The sequence below is a fragment of the Megascapheus bottae genome, chromosome 1, assembly GCF_031878675.1.
Source record: "Megascapheus bottae isolate mThoBot1 chromosome 1, mThoBot2.hap1, whole genome shotgun sequence".
Taxonomy (NCBI): domain Eukaryota; kingdom Metazoa; phylum Chordata; class Mammalia; order Rodentia; family Geomyidae; genus Megascapheus; species Megascapheus bottae.
The window spans coordinates 57,311,887-57,337,476 of record NC_143509.1 but is presented as its reverse complement, the minus strand read 5'-3'; the positions used below and the strand labels follow the sequence as shown (position 1 = coordinate 57,337,476).

General features: G+C 42.1%; 2 protein-coding genes across 7 annotated transcripts in view; both read left to right on the top strand.

The window, feature by feature from the left end:
• LOC150069240 (protein mono-ADP-ribosyltransferase PARP14-like) overlaps positions 1–6,259 on the top strand; it is a 38,533-nt gene extending 32,274 nt beyond the window's left edge. Inside the window, exons 15-17 of the mRNA XM_090345408.1 lie at positions 672–805; positions 3,035–3,209; positions 3,930–6,259. Coding sequence (XP_090201534.1) covers positions 672–805; positions 3,035–3,209; positions 3,930–4,216 — 596 coding nt within the window. The 3' untranslated portion in view covers positions 4,217–6,259. The remainder of the gene's footprint in view (positions 1–671; positions 806–3,034; positions 3,210–3,929) is intronic.
• A 2,078-nt stretch (positions 6,260–8,337) lies between these two features.
• The window catches only part of Parp14 (poly(ADP-ribose) polymerase family member 14), a 40,970-nt gene continuing 23,717 nt past the window's right edge, over positions 8,338–25,590 (top strand). For 3 of the 6 annotated variants that reach the window (XM_090345363.1, XM_090345365.1, XM_090345359.1), the window contains exons 1-5: positions 13,873–14,032; positions 14,247–14,280; positions 17,686–17,922; positions 20,607–20,843; positions 22,619–24,861. In XM_090345363.1, the coding sequence (XP_090201489.1) occupies positions 14,000–14,032; positions 14,247–14,280; positions 17,686–17,922; positions 20,607–20,843; positions 22,619–24,861 (2,784 nt within the window). In that variant the 5' untranslated portion in view covers positions 13,873–13,999. Of the gene's footprint in view, positions 8,540–12,676; positions 12,808–13,872; positions 14,033–14,246; positions 14,281–15,271; positions 15,368–17,685; positions 17,923–18,762; positions 18,841–20,606; positions 20,844–22,618; positions 24,862–25,590 lie in introns of those variants that run through there. The other 3 variants (XM_090345370.1, XM_090345361.1, XM_090345368.1) reach the window with 3 other exon arrangements.

The following is a 25,590-nucleotide window of genomic DNA, read 5'->3' as shown; positions in this document are numbered from 1 at the left end:
GCTTTATACTTGGCATCCACTATTTTATACATACATTGGGCTTACCATTATTGTGTGTATAGATCAAATTTTATAGTACTTAAAGTTCAAGTCACTTTAATGAAATAAACTAGAAAAACTTGGTCTTTGGATTTAAATAATTCACATAATGGTCAGACAAACAGCCTGGGGCTGGCCAACAGCCAGAAAAGGACTTTCTTAGTAGGACCATGGGAAATCCTTGCATTTGCTCCCATAGCTACAGTTTAGAAGCTTCTGAAACAGTGCTCCTGGGAAGATATTGGCCACGCCCATCAGAAGAGGTCTTTTTGTTAGCTTGTTTTAGAACACTGCTACAAAGGGATGGAAACAAAAAGAACAGACTGCTTAGACATTGTGGCCCTTTCTCTGTGTGTGATCAGTAAACAAGACTCCTGATGCTATTGCTAGAGGTCACCTCTGGCTTGAGTGGCAGGACACACATATCAAGAAGCAAGCTGGGGATATCGACTGGGTTAGGTCCTCAGGAAAAAAAAAATGCCTGTCATAAATACCCGGCTATTCCCACAAGTCCCCATTTTGACAAACATTCTCCTAGAAAGCTAAGGAACTTCTTGAACATGTAGAATGAGGAGTTTGTAACACAGGAACACAGATGGTATTCAGGGGATTCTCAAATATCTGTCTTGCAGCTGAAATGCCTACACACTGGGGTGACATGAAGAAGCAGAATTTGTGTGTGATCAAGCTGCAACCTGGTGATCCAGAATACAACACTGTGGCAAACAAGTTTAATGAGACCTGCTCACATTTTGCCATAGAGAAGGTAAGACCACTGATGATGTGATCTTTCCTGATGGTGAAAACAGGAGACACACATAACACTCTGAATATATTTTCTTTCACCTCCTAGCACACTTTTATCCAGAATTAGTACTTCAATGGTAATTGGGTTGTAATTTTAATTCTACTTAAGTCACCATAATTACTGAGGCATTAAGCTTCTTTTGCCAGGTGCCAGTGCTCATGCCTGCAATCCTAGCTACACAGGAGACTGAGACCATAGTTTAAAGCCAGCCAAAAGGCTGGAAAGTCTAAGAGACTCTTATCTCTAATTGATCACCAGAAAACTGGAAGTAGAGCTATGGCTCAAAGTGATAGAGCACTAGCCTTGAGAAAAAAAAGCTTAGGGATAGCATCCAAGCCCTGAGTTCAAGCCCTATGACATGACCAAAAAAAAAAAAAAAGCTCTTTGTCAGTTATGGCAATGTAATAGAACCTGTAGAACATGGCATGGCAATATATTGTTAGAATATTAGAGACACATCACATAAGTCTAGTGAAGCAAAGTAACTTTAAAGAATGGCTTCAGAAGCCAGGCAGGGTGGCTCAAACCTGTAACCCTAGCTACTCAGGAGGCTGAGATCTGAAGATTGTGGTTCAAAGCCAGCCAGGGCACTAAAGACCAGGAAATTCTTATCTCCAATTAACCACTAGAGAAGGGGAAATGGGGCTGTGGTGCCAGGGGTAGGGCAGTAGCCTTGAGCTGAAGAGCAATTTTAGAATTAAGAAATTAGCAATTTGAAGGTCTGCGAATGTAGTCTAGTGGTAAAGTGCTTGCCTAGCACGCACAAAGCCTTGGGTTCAATTCCCCTGATACCATATAACTGAAGTGATGCTGTGGCTGAAGCGGTAGAGGGCTGGCCTTGAGAAAACCCAAGGATGGTGCTCAGGCCCTGAGCTCAAGACCCAGGACTGGCAAAAAACAAAAAACTCACAAGTTGAGAATGATTTCTAAATGCAAAGAAAAATATTTAAGTGAGTTAAATAAAAATTTAAGTGGAAACAAGATAGAAATAGTTTGAAAAATGGAAATTTGATGTCAAGAATATCAGACAAAAATTACTGTAAGTCAGATCAGTAAATGGGTGCTCATGTTCACTTTGAACTAGAGGGAAAATTGTGTGTGTGTGTGTGTGTGTGTGTGTGTGTGTGTGTGTGTGTGTTCTGAGGCTTGAACTCAGGGGCTAGGGCACTGTTCTTGAGCTTACTCAAGGCTAGCACTCTACCACTTGAGCTACAGCACCAATTCCAGCTTTTTCTTTGTGTGTGGTATGGAGGAGTTGAACCCAGGGCTTCATGCATGCTAGGCAAGCACTCTACCACCAGGCCCTGCAAATTATATCTTAATTAGCAAACTCAAATCTGAACAGTAATGACAGAAAATTCAGCTATAGACAGGCAACAGTAGTATATCCAAGGGTTCTCCTGAATGGGAAAAATAAAAACCAGCATGGCATCTTTTCTTTGTACCTTCCCATGAAGTACCATAGCCCGCTTGACCTATCCACTTCTCCCAGGATATGTCTATGAAACTGCTATATTGGTTGACTAGAGGATTTTGAAAATGCTTTGTAATCAGGGACCCAACCATGTTCTACCACAGCCCAGAAGGCCACTGGCCAACCAATGAGTATGCTCAAAGCATGGCTTCTATGTCTACAGCTAGATCCCTTCCCATCAGGACTCATGCCCCACTCCACAGTTGACGAGAACTACCTTTCCATTCAGGACTTTCCTCTTGTCTGGATATTCTGGCACTTCTCTCAAGATTAGAACATGAGTAGGTCAACCACTATCTCAGGAGGACAGAGATAGCAAGAGGCAGAGAGGTAGTGACAGAGAGAAACAGTGCCAGTAGCAAGTTACTGTAGTGTACATTAAAAGCAAGCATTATAGAGGCAGGGTAAGCAACAACTTAAAATATATATATATATATATATATATATATATATGTCAACTACTTAGGATCCTAGACATGTTTGCTCTCATGTGGTGCATAAAAGATATTAAAAATTAAACCAACACTTGTTCCAATGCCTGTGTTTATGAAACACTGGATCTAAAAGTATGTCTAAATGTACTGTGTTGTTATCTGCATTGGATTCGTTGTTGAGTACAGCATTTTTTAAAAAACGAAGTAAACATGTTTTGCTTCATATACTTTGGCAAGTATTTGTGGCCTTAGCAGAATATTTTCTATATTAACTTGTAGATTGAAAGGATCCAGAATCCAGATATCTGGAATAGCTACCAGCTAAAGAAAAAAGCCATGGATGACAAGAATGGCCACAAACAGAATGAGAGGCTGCTCTTCCATGGGACAGAAGCTGGCTTTGTGCCTCATGTCAATAAAAATGGCTTTAACCGAAGCTATGCTGGCAAAAATGGTAAGGAAGTAGGAATCTGGCTGTGCTGAATGACCTGACACAAAGCTGTCTGGGGACAGTATTGTTTCACTGTGTTCCCTGTACCAGCTGACCAGTTTGAAATCCAAGGTTCAGGATTAGTCTCACTGTATTTCCTCCCAAAGGGCCTGACTCACCCTGTGAGTTAGAAATTTTGATTTTTTAAAAATTGCTATTATAAATGTGATGCATAGAGGGGTTACAATATCATAAAGTCAGATAATAGGTACATTTCTTTTTGGGTTGTTTGTTTTGCCAGTCCCGGGCCTTGAACTCAGGGCCTGAGCACTGTCCTTGAGCTTTCTCAAGGCTAGAGCTCTACCACTTGAGCCACAGCGCCAGCTACAACTTTTTTAATAAGTAGTCGGTACCGAAGAATCAAACCCAGGTCTTTGTGTATGCTATGCAAGCACTCTACCACTAGGCCAAACTTGCAGCCCGTGGGTACATTTCTTTTTGGACAATGTCTCCCTTTCCCTTGCTCTCTCCCAGTTTACCCCTTCCATCCATACCCACAAGTTGTATAGTTCATTTTCTGTGAGTACCACTGCTGCATTTGTTCACCCTTTGTCCCTTCATTTCTTAAAGTACACACGCTTAATACCCAACATGCTTCTTATATTATTTGACAAACTGGACCAAGCATGTCAAATTGTATGCCATGCTAGAATTCTTTAAAATGCTTTGTTTTTCTCTTCACAGCTGTGTATTATGGAAAGGGAACTTATTTTTCTGTCAATGCCAATTATTCTGCCAATGACATGTACTCCAAACCGGATGCAAATGGGAAAAAGCACGTGTATTATGCACGCGTCCTCACTGGAGACTATACACGTGGATTTCAGTCATGCATTGTGCCTCCTGCGAAGAGCCCTCATACACCTGCTGAGCTCTATGACACTGTCGTAGATAATGTTCACTATCCAAGTTTATTTGTGGTATTTTATGACTACCAAGCATACCCAGAATACCTCATTACTTTTAGATGATAACCTTTCCCTCCCCCAAAACCCTATTCACAGGCACATATCTGGATATCTGGTTATAAGACAAGATTTAGTTGTTTTTTTCTCTTTTATCAAATTTTTCTATCATCAAATCATTTTAAGTGAAGTAAGGTGGTCCTATAAAGACAAATACCACATGTTTTTGCTCACTTGTGAAAACTAAGGGAGAATGAAACAAAATAGAAGGAAGGTCATGATAATAGGGTGAAGGGAAGGAGATGGGAGGGGAGGAGAAACACTAAAGAGCAATAGAGGAGGTAAATGTAATCAAACAACACTGTATGTATATATGGCAATGTCAGTAAGAAACCCCTTGCTTTGTGCAATTTAATTCATACCAATTTTAAAAAAGAAAAACATGATTGCCCGGTATATAACAATACCACTAATACTAAAAATTTATTTTTGTTCATGACTTCAAATAACTGACAGAATATGGAACTTAAGAAAGAAGTTTATATGTAAGATGAAGCTAGAATGTATTTTGATTTAGGGTGATCACTAACCTACAGAAACAGAAAAAATTTGTTCAATTTCTTCCACTGAACAAAGAATTTTATGATATACTTTCGGACTGATGGCAGATATAATATCAACCATCTTGATTCTTGGTTCTTCCACTTCACAATCACAGCTAATATTTGTACAACAAATCATATCTGCACTTTGGGTTAAACTTACTATTAATCACTTGATCAATATTGATTGATATTATATCTTCATATTGAACTTGGAATCACAAACAGGGTCAAGGAATTGCTCATGGCTGAACTGGGAAAGACACAGATTGAGCAGACAGCACCTATTCCTAATCAGTGAACTGCACGCATCCCATAGAGTTAAAAGGTGACACTCATGTACACTACAGATTAGCTTCTCCAGGGATTGGCTTGCAACATGAAATGCAATATGCAGGATGTTTAGTTGAAACTTCCCTTGGGATGAGCAGAAAGGAAGGGAGGAGAGAAAGGAAGTAGAATTTGGGTGAGTGGTCAATGCAGGCTTGACAAGAGCCTTAGGGAAATGCCATTCAAGCTCAGCTTGTATTAAAAACCTGTAGGAATTGTATTTTCCTAGTAAGGATAGGCGAAGCCTTTATGCTTCTGCCATAACCCATCTTTGGCTGGGGACTGCCCCAGGAAAAGCATGATCTGGGCAAGATGGCTCTGGGCAAGGCCCAAACAAGTTGAGCAAATAGTATTTCCAACAGCTGAGTCAAGGCACCCTCCCATAAAGGGACTCTGCAAAGGTACACAAAGGATTTGTACTAGACTATCGAAGTTTGCAGACAAGCTGAAAGGGGAGATGTTGATGGAGTAGACCAAATTAAGTTCAGCCTTACTTGCAGACATAAGTTGTTGTACAAATATTAGCTGTTGTACAAATATTGGCTGTTACGTGGAAGAAGAATCAAGAAACAAGGATGTGATCATAGACACTTGGATCCTGAAGGCCCCTCTCCCACAAGGCCCCTACTCCCTGGAAGGAGGGGTACTTGCTTTCTAAGAAGGAAAAAAATTTCAGAAGGGTGATGTGAAATAAAGTAGAATCGAATGAGGATGGGTATGCTGCAGGGGTGGAGGGAGTGGGTTCAAGTGAATAATGTAAAAGAAAAGAAACCTCCTGAGACTGTTACCCAGTACTTTCCTTCTAGAACTTTCTGTGAATTTTAATACTTGCCATCCAGATCCCCTGGTGGCTCCTGTCCCATCACCCAGCAATATCAAGCAGATCTCCATTGCCAAGCCGCTTTACTGATGAAATCTTTTTTTTTTGACAGTCCTGGGGCTTGAACTTAAGGCCTGAGCACTGTCCTTGGAGTTTCTTAAGGCTAGTGTTCTACCACTTGAGTCACAGCACCATTTCTGACTTTTTCTATGTATGTGGTACCAAGGAATTGAGCCTGGGTCTTTGTGCATGCTAGGGGAGCACTCTACCACTAGGCCATGCTCCCAGCCACTGAATAAATCTTTGTAAGCCATCCAGAAATGGGTTGTTACAACTTACATAAATAAAGATTGTACTTTGAAAGACAAAAATAAATTTGATCGTTTTTTCTTATAAACTGATGTGAGAAAAAATGAAAACTCCTTTCCCAGTTTGGGGCCTCCAAATACTGAGGGGTTAGAATTGCGGATTCATCTTCTCCTCCCTCACTCCCCCCCCCAAAAAAATGTTTGATGTGAAACAGAAACCAGGCCCTGAGATAATCACCATATTTTAGCAGAGGGCTGGGATCTGCCTGCTGTGTTTTCTGCACCTGCCGTCATGCCGTCCAGAGCAGATAACAGGCGCCATCTGCAGGTAGACTACTGAAGCCAAGAGACTTCAGCATTACACAAAAAAAAACCCTCAGGAAATGTTTTTGGCCTATACAGTATTTGATTTTTCTTCATCTTAAAATTCAACTTCGGTGTGATTAAGATATTAAATTCAAAGTCCAGGTCTAGAGATGAAAGGAGCTCTGACATATGCTCTAAGACTTCACCCTCTTACAGAATCCATGGGGCCAGTCTCCCACATCTCCAGATCTTGTCACCCACTGCCGTTTACAATGACCTGTTGCCCCCCTCTCCGTTCCCCTCTCTCTCTCTCTGTCTCTCTGTCTCTGTCTCTGTCTCTGTCTCTCTCTCTCTCTCTCTCTCTCTCTCTCTCTCTCTCTCTCTCTCTCTCTCTCTCTCTCTCTCTCTCTCTCTCTCTCTCTCTCTCTCTCTCTCTCCCCCCCCCCTTGCCCATGATGATTTGGGAACTATCCTCTTTGGGATAATGCCACCAAGGCAGGACTTCCACCTTCTCCTATCTGACATGGTCCTGTCCTCCTAGTTTAAAAACGTTTAAATCAAGGAAACGAAATTAATATCATCTGATCCTGTGACACCTCCCTCCTCCCCCCACCTGCTGCCTACCTCGTTCTTCCCCCAACACAGCCACCCTTCTGGAAAACAGCCCCTGTGCCCGCTACCTCTGCCTCTTTCCCTCCTCTAGTCCTCAGGCTGGTGCCCCTGACTTTCTTCCCAACCCCTAGCAGACAGGGCTTGCTTGCCAGGTTCCAGAATGTCAACACACAGGGACCGCTAACATAAGGTACTTAACACTGGAAGGAAGCATACAGCCCCTCTGCCACTGGAGAATACACAGGTTTTTCAGTCTCTCTCCCACTCATCTGGCCACCCTGGGATCTTGACAGCTGTTATTCAGCCACACCACTCGGTGCCCCATGGGTAAGCATGTAATGAGACATCGTGTTTCCGTTCTTCTGGCTACCAATTTAGATCCCATCATTTCCTCATCCTCCAGAGCCAGCACCCTGCTACCCACTAGCCTCTGCCAGTCATTAGACCAGTCTCTGGAACTCCACCTGACCCACTACGACTGACCAGATGGACCATAAACTAAGGAACCATGGAGCCCTCCCACTTCCCAGCCCTCACGGTCATCTTGGTCATCTCTAAGACCCCGAATGACACTGACACTGATACTTTGCACAGTCCCCCTCGCTTGAACACGCTCGTTTTAGGAGCCTTCCCGGGGCCCTGTCCCTGTCCCCTGTGCCCTGGCCTTGCAGGAGTTCCTGGAAGCCAAGGATGTGGGTGGATCCATCCCAAGGATAAGGCACCTAATGAAGTGTTCCACCGAAACCCTGAGTGTCACATTTCCCTGGTATTTGCAAACATCTAAAGGTCACCGTCCAGGAAAACCAGCTCGGTGGAAGGAGTACAAGATCCTGAGCAATGCGTGGATAGTTGAAAAGACGTCCCTATGAGCCTAAGTCCCTACGAGCCTAAGTCCCCAGGATCCCTTTAAGAGTCACTTTTTATTTCTCTTGTTAAAACGACAACCAAAGTCGACTTGTCACAAAAGACGGAATTACCCTGTGTTTGTTCCAGCCCAGGCCCGGGGGTCCGCACAGGTGGAGGGAGGGAGGTGGGGAGGGAGGGGGGCCTGGGGTGCAGGTGCGGAGTTGGGGCGGGGAGAAGGCGGAATCCTTGGCCTCTGAATCTGGAGACCGAAACTTAAGGCCAGAAGGAGTTTCTTGGAAACGAAAGCGAAAGGGGCGAAGGGACTTCCCGAGCGCGGCGGCGGCGGCGGGCAGTGGGGCCGAGGCGCGGCGGCGGAGGATGGCTGGCTCCGGCCCCTTCCCGCTGCGGGTGGAGGGGTCGTGGGGCCCCGACCCCCCTCAGAATTTGATTATCAAGCTGCAGAAGTACTTCCAGAGCCCGGAGAGATCCGGAGGCGGGGAGTGTGAGGTCTGGCAGGAGCCGGGGAACCCAGCGTGCTTCTCGGTGCTCTTCTTCCCCGAGGACGGTGAGGGGCGCTTGGGATCGGGGCGCGGGCGCGGGTTACCCGCCGCCGTCTCCCGCGGCGCACAGGGCACGTCGCAGGGTGGGTGGACATGGAGCCCACCCGAGGGTGCTTTGGTGCCTTGTGTACACCGAGCTGCTTCTGAGCGTGACGGGGCTTGGCGGGAGAGCCTGCCGACCTCCGACCCTTCTCTGGCCTCTCCTGCTGTCTAAGGAAAAGGAAAGAACCATTAAGAAACGTGGAGGGGGGGGGGCGCAGGGATTCCTCGCGGGTCCGATGTTCCCGGTGGCTCTGGGGTCCCTTGGGAGTGGGCAGAGGCGCTGTCACCGGGTTTGCGTTGGGGACGGGGGGGGGCCTCTGTGTGCCCCTGTCCCCGCACCACTGTCGCGCCTCCTCCATGTCACGGTTGCCCTCCCTTTGGGAGCACCGCTGGCATTGTCAGTCGACGTGAGGTGAGAGTTGATTCCCGGGGACGGCTCTGTCCTGGTGGCCCGCGGGTCACCGAGGGCTCCCACGCTCGTCCCCCACGCTAGCCTGTTGATTCATGAAGCAGGACCAAGCCACACCTGTTACTTGCTTTGCTCAGGTCTCCTGTGGAGACCCCAGCTTCCGTTCCAGCCCAGCACCTCTCCCCTGGGAGTTCTTAGACTGGTGACAGCCACCAGTGGTCCTCAGGAGATTGACAGCAGTCGTCTTCCGGACTTGAGGACAGGCAAGGAGGCTCTGGGGGCCCTGAAGTTTGGGGCAATGCAAAGTCACAAATGGGCCCCCGGGAAGGGAAACCTGGACGAGAAAGAAAGAGAAGGGCACAGACAGGATTGCAGCAGGGGAGGAAGAAGGGGACAAGAGACCTGCCTGGCTCAGACCCCTGTGGAAAACTTAAGTACAGTTCCATCCAAGGATTAATTCCACCACAGAGTGCTCAGAACTCCACAGCCATTTGCCTTCTGCTTTCCCTTCTCCTGGAGGGTCCTCCACTTTGATTCCAGCCGTCAGCATCAAGTGGCCCTTAGGGGTTCTCCCTTCTCTAAGATCCCACTGTCCTCGGGAGCAGCTCTCACCTTTGGGGCACAGACTGCCTGCATCCTAGTACACTGGAGGACAGGTTAGCCAGAGACATTCCCAACTCAGTGCCGAAGGCTCCGTGCGGTGGGTGTGAAATGGATAGGAATCTGCTTGTTTAACCAGCCCTGACAGTTTTGTTCTATTTTTGCCAGTCTTGGGGCTTGAACTCAGGGCCTGAGTACTGTCCTCAGGCTTTCTCAAGGTTAGTGCTCTACCACTTGAGCCACAGCACCACTTCCAGCATTTTCTGTGAAGGTGTTACCCAGAAATCAAACCCAGGGCTTCATGCACACTAGGAAAGCACTCGACCATTAGGCCATGCTCCTGGTGTGAGCCCTGATAGTGATAAGAATCAAACAGAAATAGAATTCAGTATACAAAATGGCAGCAGCAGAGGCGTGCCATCTCACAGAACATAATTTTTTGTGACAATATAAGAACTAAATTTTAGCCTTCATTGCAGACACAATCGCCGCCTTTCTTCTAAGCTTTCCTCCTCCCCAGCTCCCAGCCCACTCTAGCTCTTCCTACACACACACACACACACACACACACACACACACAGAGGCTGCTCTAGTGGTCCCATTGTTTTGCCTCCTTAGCAGAGACAACTCAAAACTTACTAAGACTCACAACTGTTTAATGGTCAAAACTCCGAGGGTGTAAAGATTCCCATTAGTATCTGGTCCCCATTTGAGGAACATCTTCCTCAGAAGCATTGCCAAACAATGCCTGGCCTGTCTGGTGAGTTTTAGGAAATACATCTTTTTTTTTTTTTTCTGGAGAGATTGACAGGAAGTGGCTTCAGTGAGCACAGGCCACCATGTAACATGGTGGCATATTTACTCCTATACACCAGCACATTCTAGTGAAATTTATTTTTTAGCACAGAGGAGCAAATAGAAACCAGGATTTCACTTTTTTATAGTTAATTAGATATTTGAGAAGTCGCATATAAATTTACTTCTAGCTCTTTTTTCGTGTGTGCTGGGAATCTGTCTTAGGTCTTTAGTTCATATAACCCAAGAAAGTATTCTGAGCAACATTCCCAGCTCCCAACAAGACATTTTAAGTCTTGGTTTAAATGTGTATTTTTTAAATCATGGTTGATCATCATAATTTGACTTTTGATAATTTCCCAGTAGCCCAGTAAGGAAAGCTATCTCCTTAATAAAATCACATGTGGAGACCTGAAGTTGGGGTAGGAAGAAGGCTATGCTTATGGGTGAGGAAAGCAGGACGTCAATTTCTATTCTTCCTCCTCCAAGATTCACCTACTTCCTTTCGGGATCTCATACTCCTACTACTACCATCTCGCTCCTGGAATAGCACACATCTACAAATATTTCACATGATCTGAGAAGAGGCTGGCATATTCAGGTGCCTGGATAGACTGTCAAAGTCTGGGAAAGAAGGAAAGGAATGTAACACAAGACCTTGGATATTGTGACATATAGAATGGAACACATTTAATGCTCTTTGGTCCCACCCAGACCTCTGTCCTTATTCCAGCATAGTACTGCCATAAAGAGAGAACTTAAGAGTTTAGCATTCCTTCTCAGATTGATTCTAAGGCCTGTTTCAGATTGACTGAGATAGGTATTCATGCCCTTTAAGAAAGACTCAGTTTTATCAGAGCACAGGTAACCCAGGATTCATTCCACAGGCACAGCTGTAAATATTAGGGAGCTCTCAAGACTCTTTCTGTCCTTTGTCTACACCATCTCACTCTGTTGGCCACACCTATTCCTTTAAACTCACTCCTTTCATTTCCTTCATGATCTGAGACACACTGCTTGCCTTTTTCTTTCTCTGGCCACTCTTGCCTACTCTCTGGCTCTCTGTTTGCAACATATCTACAACTTAAATCTACTTAACTTTTGAGGATATTACCAATGACATTCAGAGATAAACTGTTAAGTAGAGAAACTGAGGCTTTTGAAAAATTGAGATATTTCCTTGTCGTTATTTTGTGGAGTTGGAAATGGTATCCAGATCTTTGGATTCTTAAATCCACTACCAGTGTTTTCAATATAGCTCATCTGTTAAATGTACCTGTTGCTTTTCTTTTTATTTGCTTATGTCTACAAAATCTCTGCTATCTCTTCTTTCCTACTCTCTCTACTAACAGATGTGAGGTCCTTATCATAAGATAGAGGAATTGGCTGAGATGGCTTTCTAACCATACTTCTAATTCTGCTCATGGCTGAGTTACCTTCCTAAAACATGGTTTTCATCCTTCCATTTCTCAGTACTTGGGCTTCCCTAGCTGTCTGTGGTGGGGAGAGTGTGGGGGGGAGGGATACTTTCATTATTTCACCTCAGCATAGAATAATCTTGCTGCTTTTTGAATACCTAAAGAGTGTCAGGTACGGTGAAGTACCTTAAATACATCTTCAATTAAGTGTACCCAGTCCTAGTACAAGACAATATCTATTCACCTTATTAATAGATGAGATTGAAGCTTCTTTGTAAGGAATGCTCATTAACGAACATGCTGTATGTATTAGTCAAAGTGCCAGTACAATGAAAACAGGAGAAAACACCTTCTGTTAGAGGAAAGCTTTATTTTGGGACAACAATTTTGGAAAGTCAGCTGGCCTATTGCTTCTGTGCCTGTGGCAAGGTAGTATTTCTTAGTGGGTGCACTTGGGGGGAGGAAGCCTTCACCTCATAGGCAGAAGTGACAAAGAGGAAGAGGAAAGGAACTGGGGTGCACTGTCCCAGCAAAGGCAGAGCCTCTTGCCCTATCACCTAACTGCCTCCCAAGAGGTTCCCCACCTCTTAAAGACTCCACACTTATTAGCATTACAGTCTGGTAAGTAAGTCTGTCACCTGTGAACTCTTCAGGGATGCTACAGATCCAGTGTAACACTAAATATTTTACAAAAGGATGTTTAAACATGAAATTCAAATTCATATCTATTTTCTACGCATCTCCTCTTTGACTACACAGAGCCTCTCTTCAGAAACTGAGTGTTATTGTCTGATGAGCATGACATTTATAGAAATCATAGAATGACATAAAGATTGCCTGTCATTTGGCATTTTCTTCTTCTTTTTTTAACGTTGCAGTTCGTCAGAAGGTTCTGGAGAAACAGAATCATGAGTTGTTTTGGCCAGGGACAGGAACATTCAAGCTCACTGTCCGGTTGCCCACAGCCCCAGATGATGGCCCTGTCTCGAAGCGGGAAGTTCCAACACAGGTAAGCCAACCGGAGCCAGGGTTCAGAGGGATGGGTGATCTCCCAAGCTCCCAAGGGTGGGAATTACAGTATGAAAATGTGGTGGAATGAGGAGTGTAGATGAAACCAGAGTGAGAAAAGTGGCGGAGAAATACCTAGGTGCTGGGAGCTGTGTTGAGGCAGTATGACAGAATGGAGGAAAGCTACCTTTCCTCTGATTTTGGACATTGCATAAAAGTCAAAATTTGGCCAGGAGCTGGTGGCCTATCATCCTAACCACTTAGCAGCCTGAAATCTGAGTATTGCAGTTCAAAGCCAGAGTCTGGGTAGAAAAGTCTGTGACTCTTATCTTCAACTGACCACCTGAAAACTGAAGTGGAGCTGTGGCTCAAGATGGTAGAACAGAGCTCAGCAACAGCACCCAGGCCTATGATCAACCAAGGGAAAAATGTCACGATATTTAGTTATGATCATATTAATAATATTGATTTGGGATATAAAATCCTGGATCTATGTGTCTTGGCTCTTTATAGCCTGAAGCTTGCAATTGTGTTGTATTTTTGCACTGGTTTTAGAGGATAGCTATCCACACTAGTTGTGTTATTTTCCTAATTATAAAATAGACTGTTAGATCACTGTGAGTATTAAATGAGATGACTTGTATGAAACTTGTTATAAACAAATACTAAGTTTGAAAGTCAGGAAGAATCATAAATTTTCCCTACAGGCCAAATTAGAAATTCTGTTGGGTTTTATTTTCACCAATGATTCTGTCCTTAGCAAATGGATATGTTGTCACATGTAGCCCTAGATTGCAGTCAAGAGCCCCAAGGGAAGTGTTCCAATACCATTTCCATTTACCCCACAATTTCAGTCTGTTTTCTTTTCTTTTCTTTTTCAAAATTTAACTTTATTGTCAAGGTGATATACAGAGAAGTTACAGTTAAATATGTAAGGTAATGAGCATATTTCTTTCCAAACATTGTTGCCCTATTCCTCATTTTTCTCCCACTTTCTTTCCCCCCCAAAATGTAAAGATAATTTGCAACAAACTGTCTTCTGAGTATTGCTGGTGCATTGGTTGACTCTTTGCCCTTTGTCTCACCATTTTGTTGTTCCCTTTCTCTTCCCCAATTCAGATAAATGTATATATGAAACACAGGGTACCCAAATCAAATACTATGACAGCAGGGGATAAACCAAAGGAGGAAAAATGAAAGAAAAAAGAAATAAGCATGACTTCATGGTTAGTCACCCTCATTTGTAATAATCAGTATATGTCTAGGATAGGCCTAGCAGAAGATCATGATAGCTCAATAGCTATGTACATATGACCATATAAGATGAAGCTAAGATATGGAAACAAGAGGCTTTTCTTTGTTGCTGTTTTTAAGGAAGTTTTCTTAATGTAAAGAAATTACTACTAGTCTATTAATGCTACTTTGCTGTTTGTGTTTTAGGAATCAAGGGTGAAAGAAGATGTCAAAGAACCAGGTAAAACCTCAGTTACAGTAGCTCAAGCATTCAGCAAGCAGTTTTGTTTGCATTAAAGAAGACATGTTGGGCTGGGCATGGTAGCTCATACCTGTAATTCTAGCTACTCAGGAGGCTGAGATCTGAGGATCAAGGCTCAAAGCCAGCCCGGGCAATAAAAAAAAATAATTATCTCCAGTTAATCACTAGAAAATGGGAAGTGGGGCTGTGGCTCAAGGGTAGGGTGGTAGCCTTGAGATGAAGAGCTCAGGGACAGCTCCCAGGCCAGAGTTCAAGCCCCATGACCCCCCCTTTGCCCCCCCACACACGCAAAATAAACAAGACATGTTGGGGGATCCTCTGCCTCTTCTTAACTTTTAAGATCCAGGGCCTGCTTGGCTTGGCACTTCCTTGGACTCGGTTTTCTTAGTGGTTTGCAGAATACTCAGAGGATGAACCCTGAGCTCCTCTGGGTTGAACTTAGAAGGATGGGAAGAGTTCTCTCGTTACTGGAAGGTGTTTTCAGTGAGGAGTGGGAAAGATACTCTTACAGTGAACTAAAACATAGAGCCCACTTGTACCCACTAGCCAATGAGAAACAAGGACAAGAAAATGTCTGAGGATGCTGTGAGTCTATTAGCACTGCTTCGTGTGTACTGACTTCAGGGTATGCCCTATGGCATCTCAATGGATATCTTCTCAGCACTGGCACAGCAAGCCAACACATTGGCACAGAAAGTCAGGAGCTCTGACCTCACCTGATAGGAAACAGCCCCAGCCAAGTAGCTGTTGTGTACTCTGCTATTTACTGTGTGGCTGGATAATACTTTGTCACTTATAAATGACTAGTTTTCATGGCTAAGTGTGTTATTACATAGGGTAGCATGATGAACTGGGCTATATACCCAAATCTTAGGGAAAAGGCATTGTAAAAAGCATGCTAACAATGTCATCCAAGCTGAAACTGCTGTGAACATGTATTGTTTTTCAACTTTCTCTTTTTTGAAAATAGCATTAGAATGAAAACTGTTTTCATTTGGCAAAATGACTGGTTAGGGAACCTATACTTTGTGTTCACCTAATATGGAAGTATTCCCGGTAGAATCGGGTGAGTATGTTTTCCTTAAGAAACTTAAGATGCTTAGGAAATAGGAATATTTAGATTAATTCTTGCTTTCAGGTTTCTTAGGAAAATATTGTCTGTTTAGATATTCAGATTCAAAATCAGTTCATTACCTCTAAATGTTTATTATTATGACTTATTAAATCATGGAAGATCATGAAAGATGATCTAAGTGTTATACTGTGAAGATCAATTTTTACCCTAGGAACTGGATTTATTATTAACTATTAGCCATTTTCCTCAGTCTAAAATTTAATCTTGTGGTTTTATATTTATATTTAGTGTCATTCTGTCTTGATTTGTTAAGCCCTAGGCATGTTTTTGGAGTGAGCCAACCAGTCTCTCAAGAGCCTCATAGGGAAGTGTTCCAACTCCATTTCTATTTACTCTACTCTAGTCTTAAGGATGTTTTTTGAAAATAGCCACAAACGGGCTTTTCATTGTTTGGAGATCTATCAGTCCCATTTTCTAACAGATTTTTGCCAAGTTCAGACTATCAGAATAGTTATTGTAAGCAGAGTGGAATTCGGATGGTGTTTAAGGGATAAGAACATTGACTCTCAAAGAGATAACAGTGTTGCACACTGCATCCTGACAATGGCATTAAAGCTAGAACTCTTGAATTCAAAGGTGGCAGACAGTCAAGCACTGAGCAAAATGTGGGTGGAGAAGAGGAACATGTCATGGATATGAGTATTGTCTGTATCCAGTGCTGGGCTACACTGAGTTGAACTAAGGCCACAAAGTTGAAAACCAGCAACTGGAAAGTCTTAAAAAAGAGACAAAGGGCAAAAGTAGAGAAATACTGGTTACTTGGAGTGGGAAACTTCTAGAATTTCCTCACCTAGATTCCCATTCTGGACCTCTTTCTAAATTCCAGAACTCTGTTGGATATTCCAATTAGGAAGCCTGAGTCAAGCTTTCTCTTCCTCCTCCTCCTCTTCCTCCTCCTCTTCCTCTTCCTCCTCTCCTTCTCTTCCTCTTCCTCCTCCCCAAACCAGATCCCCTTTTAACTTACGTTTTTTTAAAGTACACGAGCAAGTTGCACCTCACCTCCTCCAGCTTCTCTTTATGTTAGTCTCGTATCTATTGGTCACAGAAACCTATTCACTTTGTGACATGTGTTTCTTATCCAGCTTTCACTGGCTGATGAGCCCCCTTATTGCTGTACAAATCGAGCCTGGCAGGAACTCACTCAGCTTGGTCTATTATTCTGAATTTCTTCCCTGTCAGTCTGACCGGCCCTATACACTGTTTTGAAATATTCCACTGTTGACTCACAAACCTTGGCTCACGTTTATCACCACCTGCACAATGAACCCAGAACTCAATCTGTGTATCTAACTTACCTTTCTGACCTTGATTTTTACATCTCTGTCCCAAAAAATTCCTTGGAGCCCCAAAGTAATCAAGTTACTTTTTGAAAATTGTCTAGTGATTGTTACAAGGATTCCCTTTCCAGTTCTCTTTTTTTCTACCTAATTCTATGGACTTTTCAAGACCTTCACAGATTTCCTGCTGTTCGCCAAGGTCTTTCTGCAGTAGCTCAGCCCCTTTGTCTCTTCTTCCAACTCTCGACATGCTTCTCTTGAGATCAAACTTTGATTAGTCATGGTTTATAAAACCTGATTGCTGGGAAGAAGATTTACTATTGTGTTCACATAGTTGAATATTTTGGATTTTTAGTTGTATATAATTAAGACCCTGGCCCAAGGTCATGTAGCTAAAGAGTGGCAGGCAGGGATTCAATGAATGCACAGCCTCATCCCAAGCCCAGTACCCACCCCACATAGTCATACCTGTCTCACTCAGTACTGTTATGTTGTTTCTCACTCCTTCCACTATATTTAGTTTGTGTAAGTATGTGCACATCATCAGATGTTTCTGTGTTCCACCAGGGTGCTAAGCAGTAGTTCTCTTATTCAGTGATCACTTACTGAGTCTCAGCTCTCTAGCATGGGGCAGCAGTACAAGGAAGAACAAGCCTGGGTCTTGCTTTTGAGAAGCTTAGTTCAATCATTGTAATGGAGTGCAGTGATAGAAATAAAAGCTAAGTGCTGTGGAGGACAAGCTGGGCTTCTTAGAACGTTAAGGCACAAAACATTTTGGTTAAATTAAAGATAACAATAATAATAATAATAGAAAACCAAACAGTATGTTTTATTTTTTAATTCATTTAAAGCAAAATTCAAGAGCTAGCTAAAAGACTGGAAAAGTAGGGTTACATCTTAGGTAACACTTTGCATGCCATGTCAGATAAATGTAACATGTGCTTTTTTTTTTGTTCGTTTCTCCTAAATCAGATGTGTCAGAAAACCTGTATACGAAACTTTCTCTCAGTACACCAGAAAAACAGGAAGACATCCCAAGAAAATGTGAATATGTTCCCTCTTTGGTAGCATTTGAAAATTTTAAGGAAAACATGACTGACATGTTGACCTTATTACTTGAGAACATAAGTGGCCTGCCCAGTGATGACTTTGAGAAGGAAATAAACCGAGACTTTGATGTTGCTGTGGTTACCTTGCCAAAGCATATAGGTGAGCTTCAAGGGCATTTCAATGACCAATACCCTTTCTACCAGGAGATTTGGGACCCCAAGTTAAAGATAAATCAGCTCTTTACAATAGCCAGTAAGAAAGACTACGTGCTAATAATACCTATTAATGATAATTTTGGAAGAGAAGCCAGTTGGCTTTCACATTAAATGCTGATATGTTTAATAGGTTGCCTTTTATTGTATGAGTTCATGTGTGTGACAGACTGAGATAGCCATACACAAAGAGACAGAGATAGAGAGACAGGAAGAGGCACACAGAAAAATAGAAATCTAAAGTCTAAAGTTACTAAAATGATTCCAGGTAAATGGAGTGAGCATTTTTATTCATTGAGATGAGTAAGTATTGATCTGATTCTAAGCTGGACTTGCTCAAAGCAATAATACTAACAATCACACATAGTACTTGCTATAAACCAGGTACTATTATTAAGCACTTCACAGGTATTCATTTATCTTTCTTTCAACAACCTTATGGAATTAATTACTCTTATTACCTCTCAATTGATGCAGTCAAAGGCACCAATATGCTGATAAATGGAAGCAATGGATTTGAACCCAGGCATACAACCTGATTATTCTCTTCTAAATCTTGCCATCTTTTACCTTAGGACTTTTCTGTATGTGATGCAGAAAATCAAGCTCTTTAAGGTCATTGTCATGAGGAAAAACCATCTCCACCTAAAACAAGGGAACTTTCCAGTTCAAGACTTTACTATCCCATTGCATTAAGAGCGCAAGTCATGGAGTCAAAATTCTAGTTCTGCCATTTATCTACTTGCTGTGTTCTCTGTGCTTCACTCTTCTCATCTATCAAATAGGGATAATAATAACTATCTAATGTTCACTATTATCGAATGAGGTGATTCTGCAAAAGCAATTAACAGAGAACCTAAGACAGGTAAGGAATCACCACAAGAAGTTGCTCTAGTTTTAAGTTTGTGTTATTATGATAAAAGGAAAATCTTAAAGGACTCATCTTTGTTCACTGATGAAAACTTTTTTGTACCATCTGAGTTAGCTTCTGATTAATTTAACAAATGCCTGAGACAGTCAGCTTCTACAGAGTGATGCTTATTTGGTGAGTTATAGAGGCTTCATTCAATGTCCATTGGACCCTTTTGCTTTTGCATCTCTGGAAAGACAGCACCTAAGGAGTAGCACGTGGCATACATGTTACCTCCTGGCTAAAAGAGAGAAAGAGGCAGGGTCACCCTAAACCCTTCTCTCCACCCAAGTGACCAAAAGACCTTCCACTAGGCCCCACCTCTTAGATTCTGCCATCTCCTAGCCTTCAGTGCATGGGCCTTAAGGGATCTTTCTAGATCCAAAATATAGCATTTACAATGTGCTAGATACTGGTGTGGATACTACAGGCAAAAAGGTGACTAAATCATAGTTCCTGTTCTGGAGGAACTCACAGCCTGGGGCAGGGAAGAAGCTTCCATGTAAGTGAATAATGAAGGTGCAAGAGGAGAAAGTGTGATCTCACCTGGGAACAACAGGCTGTGGGAAATGGGAAGAAAGACCCAAACAAGGTATATTAGGGTTGCATTTGGGAAGACTGTGCTCCAGCCACATTGGCTAAGCCATTCCAGATAGATGCTTTCCTGTTTGTCATGTCTCTTTATGTTGTCCATCTGGTAAGCCTCTCTTCATGTTTCAAAGCCCAGATGAAATACCATGCCGTCTGCAGATCTGATTCCTATTATTTTTTCCCTTATATTAATCTCACAAGAGACAATGTATGTTCTCTAAAGGCCTCCTCCCTCCTGAACGACAAGCTGACTTGTTAGAGTCATCTCTATGTCCCCAGAGCCTAATACAGTGCTTGATATATGTTTGACCCACCCTCAATCCTTAGTAATTTGAAAGAGATAGTTAGGATGAATTCTGAAAAATAAAGTCGCTGAGGTTGGGACTAGGGTTGATGGTGGAGAATTTGCCTAACCAGCCCTGGGTTTAATCCCCAGAACAGTATAGCCAACCAACAATATAAATAAATAAGGAAAGGGACATACCAGACACAGTAAATGGCATGTACAAGGTGATTTTTAAAATAATAGACAAGCTTTTCTTATTCTCTGCTAACATGAGAAATAAAATGTGTGACAGGAAAGAGCCAAAGTGATGCTTGGAATCAAATATCCAGAGTCACTGTGAGGTGGTTAAAGAGTGTGAGCGTCTACCTCCAGGCAGACTGCTCTTGAAGGACATGAGGAAGGAGTAAAAGGAGATGCTATTGCAGGTTGGCAAAGGCTCTGATTGGAGAGGCACTGCCCAGTGGCTGTAACTACGTAAGACATCCATATGTGTGTTCAGAGACTGGAAATTTTAGGCATGCAGATTCCAGTGAAGTAGTAAAATCATATGTCCAAAACTGGAATGATTTCTTTTCCCTCATATTGCTTTTTCTAGCCATACTGGAGTCCAAATGAACTTCAGTTCTCTACCTGTCAAGCCACATCACCAACACTTTTTGATTTGGCTTGTTCTGTTTTGTAAAGTCAATTTAGGGCCTTGATTTTCCTATTTCTGACTCCCATATAGCTGAGGTTATAGGCTTGCATCATCATAGCCAGGTCAGTTCTTCTTTTCATCTTAATTAATAACCAGACCATTTTTTTGTCTGTATAATGATTTTCTGTTTTTTTTTTTCTCTTGTAGATACTATGAAGTTTGTTGAGCATTGTGCCAGGCACCATCTAATTAAAAAGCTTCAGATTTCTCCAAGACTTCTTGAAATGACAAACACAGTCAGGGTTGAAAACCTACCCCCTGGAGTGGATGACTACCAGTTACAACTTTACTTTGAGAATCCTTTTAATGGTGGAGGAAGAGTTGTCAGTGTTGAATGTTTTCCAGATGAGAGTTCAGCTCTGGTTGAATTCTGTGACAGAAAAGGTAATAGATTTTAGCTTATGATATCTGACATAAACTAAGACATTTTAGCATGTCTTAGCAGTTACTTAAATTCTGATACACTTTGATACATGTTCTTCAGAAATTAAGTTAATGATCAGTTTATCTGAAATACAGTGTTTCCTGAGGGCAGTGACTCAGATTATAGAGAAGCAGGTTTTTAAAAGATAAAAGATTTTCACTTGTTTGTTAAACACGTCATTTGAAATATGATGTAAAAATCAATGTTACTAAATTCTTTAAATAAAAAAACAGAAAAAAGATAAAAGATTTTCTAATAAGTCATCATCTATGAATATCTAAAAATATGATAGCAATTTTTGGAACCTTTAAGTACCATCTTATTAAAATAATGAGTTTACACCATCTGTATAAATTTTCAAATTATTTTCAATGGGTTTTGGCAAAGACATTTTTAATAACATCAGATTCTATAAGTTGTAACTGTTGCTTGGTTTTACCTCTCAGTGTGGTCACACAGAAATCCATTTAAGTGTGGTTTCATATGACCTCAGGATGCAGAATATAAGTTGTATAACTTTAGATAATTGAAGTCAGATCCAAATTCAGTACCTGACCTTGGGGATGACTGCTTTATGTTTTTCAGCAAGTTACTATAATCCATCAAATCTACTGTTTTCTCATCCATAAAGTGGTCATCACATTGCTAATTTGCTTCCTGAGAGAAATATTGTGATGACTAAATGAAATAATCCCCCAGGGAATTTTTTCCATCATGTCTGACAGGAGCCCTAGTCCCCAATCACAAGTTGACCTTATTTTTTAATATCTTTCCACCAGAGATACTATTTTACTGTACATTGTTTTTGAGGTTCATTTTCATTTCCTTGTAGATACATCTTCTAGCAACAGAAAATGAAGAAGCTCAAAGAGAATGAGGAACACATACACACACACACACACACACATGCACACACACACACATGCACACACACACACACACACACACACACACACACACACACACACACACACCACAGATCCCAGTATAATTGACAGGAGTGAAACTAGTAGGAGCAGGTTTTATGGAACCACAATCTGGGCTGAACTCTCATATAGCTCTGAGGATGATGTTTTGGTAGAGGGAGAAATCATGGATTTTGGAGCTGGCAGACACTGGATATTAGCTCAGATGTTTACCCTATTACCTTATTCAATTTACCTAGCATCTCCTGACCTCAGTCAGGATGGTCGTAATAGTGCCTACAACAAGGTTGTTGTAGATATTAAATTAATTATATTTAGGTGCACTTAGAATAGTGTCTGATACATGGCAAGCTATCAGTTACTTGCTTCTCCTAGAAAAGTTTTTAATGCAATCTGAGTCAACTGTGAACATTGTAACTGTCCAAGAAGGAACAACTCAATACTAAAATAGGCTTCAAACTGAGTGAAAAAATAACCTTTACACCACAGAAAATATTATCCACACACTTGTGACCAAACTCACATCTGTTTCTTAAGATGATGGGGATGCCTCCATGATATAAAAAGAAACAGAATAATATTTAATTAATAGGAATTTAACATTGTGATCTTGGGTAAAAAGTAATTATGAAAGAAGACCTACCACTGTACTGTTAATAGATATCAATTTATCTTTGGACACTTTGGGATAACTGGTAGCTTTTTATAGTACATCAAAGTTCTATAGCCATTATGATTTTCACACTAGAAAAAGTTTTGTCTTGTTTTAGTATCACATTGAAGATGACCTTTTTATTTTTATTTTAAAGTGTTAGATAACATCATGGCCAAGAAACATAACTTCAATAAGATGCCAATATCAGTCTTCCCCTACTATAGCTGTTTGGGCACAGCCTTGTATGGTAAAGAGAAGCCTCTGATTAAGCTCCCAGCACCATTCAAAGAGACACTGGAGCCTCAGTTATGGAAGTTTTTTCAGAAAGAAGGGCATCTGATTCAGGGGATAAATGATGAAATGAGACGTCGTCACTGTGAGCTAACATGGTCCCAACTCAACAGTACAGTTACCGTCAGACCTGCAGCCACACTGGCCAGTCAGAAAAGATCAAACATCAAGACCTGGCAGAAAGATGCATCCACAGCACTCTCTGGCATCAGGTCTAAATATGAAGTTATCTCACATCAAGTGGAGCCAGGAGTATGGGACTCCATCAGACAAGACATAGAAGATGACAGGATTTTGATTGAGTTTGATACAACTGAGGAGATGATCATTTTAGCAGGAAAATCAGAAGATGTCCAAGACGTTAACTTGAAAACTAAGGCGTTAATAGAAATCACTATGCAAAAAATTAGAAAGGAACAGGAGAGTCTGGAGGAAAAAGTGGCCATTTCTCCAACAAAGTATTTTCTTTTGCACCACAGTGGTATTCTCAGTCATCTATTCATGGAGTGTCCAGAGATGGAACTTTCTTACAATGAATCCGCTCACTGCCTGTGCATCAAAGGGCCTCGTGCAGATGTGTATAAAGTAAAGTGTGAAATTCAGGAAATATTGTTTACTATGGTTCAGAAAAGGCTTCAAATTTCTTCTGGGGTCTCCTACTTTTTGCAGCAGGTAGACCGTAAAGAATTGTCTAAGTTTCTTTTTATAGACCAGAAAATCCTTGCAGTATATGAACTAAAGGATACAACTGTTGACTTGACCAGCTGTTCTGCTCAAGATCAGGCACAAGCTGAGGAACAAATGCTCAATGGCTTAAGTTATAAAAGCATTGAGATTGAGGACAAGGAAATTCTTAATGGCAATAAGTGGAAAAAGAAAATTACTGATCTGCAAAAGAAACACAATTCCCACACAAAGATGGTGGTAATCACTGAATTAACTGCAGGCTCTCCAGCTGAGGTGATTGTTGCAGGCTGTGTGAGAGAAGTCAATGAAATCTATAGCTTGCTTCTTGACTTCTTAGAAAAACATATGAGAACAGAGAGATTCATTGAGGTCCAGCCATCATTGCTTTTAGACTATTTCAGGGCAAACAAGAAGGAATTCTGGCCAAAGAAGACCAATGTGCAGGTAACTTTCAAGCCTGCCAACAGACAAAATGGCATTTTGCTAATTGGTACCAAGAGTGAAGTCCTGGAAGGCACAGACATCATTAAGAAAGTTCAGAATTTAATCCGTGTTAAAACCTTTCAAATTGATAAGCCAGGAGCCAGGCAATTCTTCCAGGATAAAGCATGGTTTTTCAGAAGTGAGGTCAGACGACTGTTTGGCTGTTTCATTGAACTCCAAGAGAACAAAGGAAAGAAGGAGGAGTGCCACAAATTTAAGAGGAAGCTGAGTCCTGGTGTCACACTGATTGCACAGAAGGGTGACTTGACTCAGTTCCCCGTGGATGTGGTGGTGAATGCTGCAAATGAGGACCTCAGACATATTGGTGGGCTTGCTGCTGCTCTTTTCAGAGCAGCTGGCCCTGAGCTTCAAGAAGACTGTGAGCAGATAGTGAAGACAAAGGGCAAGATCCTACCTGGCAGTGCCACCATCTCAAAAGCAGGGAAGCTTCCTTGCCATCATGTGATCCATGCAGTAGGGCCTCAGTGGAAAGAAGAGAAGGCCCAGAGGTGTGTACACCTATTAAAGACAGCTGTGATTTGCAGTCTTCTTTTAGCCGAGAACTACAATTGCCAATCCATAGCCATCCCAGCTGTTAGCTCTGGAATGTTTGGCTTTCCCTTACGCCGTTGTGTGGAGACCATCGTTTCAGCTATCAAAGACACTTACCCATATCATCATAAAGGTAGCTCCTTGAAAGAGATTTACCTTGTGGACCCATCTGAGAAGATTGTTGGAGCCTTTGTTGAAGCTATGAAAACTGTATTCAAAGACACAGCTTCCCATCCCAAAACAGAGTCTCTACGTCATACAGCCTCTTCCATCCGTTTACCAACAGTAGACCAACCTGTAAAGGTATCACAGAAACAGCTCTGTCTGGTATCACCAAGAGGCCTCAAAATGCTCCTGGTGAGTGAAGGTGTACAGAATGCCAAGGTGAGTGTCTCTACTTAGAAATATCACGGCAGTGCCAGGCTGCTTCTTAGTCTGTGGCTCCCCATAGTAGGCCAAAGGAAGATAAGTGCGGAAGGGAAAACCAAGAGGCATCAGGTGCTCTACATCCCTGCCTTGAAATGGCTTTCCTCAAATAATTGCTCTGCTTACAAATCACACTTACTAATAAAAACTGGCCCATCGTTTATGAGAATTGAAAAGGTATTGAGATCAATACCACCATCTTGTCCTGTCCTCTACTTTTCTACTTTTCAGTGGATCCATCCACCAAATGTGATATAAGTAAAATCATGCAATTTGTGACTTCTTTTTTGCCAGTCCTGGGCTTGAGCAGGGCCTGAGCAGTGTCCTTGGACTTTCTCAAGGCTAGCACTCTACCACTTGAGCCTCAGCACCACTTCTGGCTTTTTTTCTATGTATGTGGTACTGAGGAATCGAACCCAGGTCTTCATGCATGCTAGGCAAGCACTCTACCACTAGGCCAAACTCCCCATCCCCAATTTGTGACTTTTTAAGAGTGACTTGTTTCACTAAAATGTATTTCTAAGGTTCATACATGTTCTAATATTTCTCAATACTTGGTTGAATTTTTGTGGCTGAGTAACATTCTGTTGTATGTCTGTACATTTTTTTAGACTTCCAGCAGCCTATGAAAACTTGTATTCTTTTTACCTTGTCTTTTCTGTTTCAATATTGAGAATTGAACTCGGG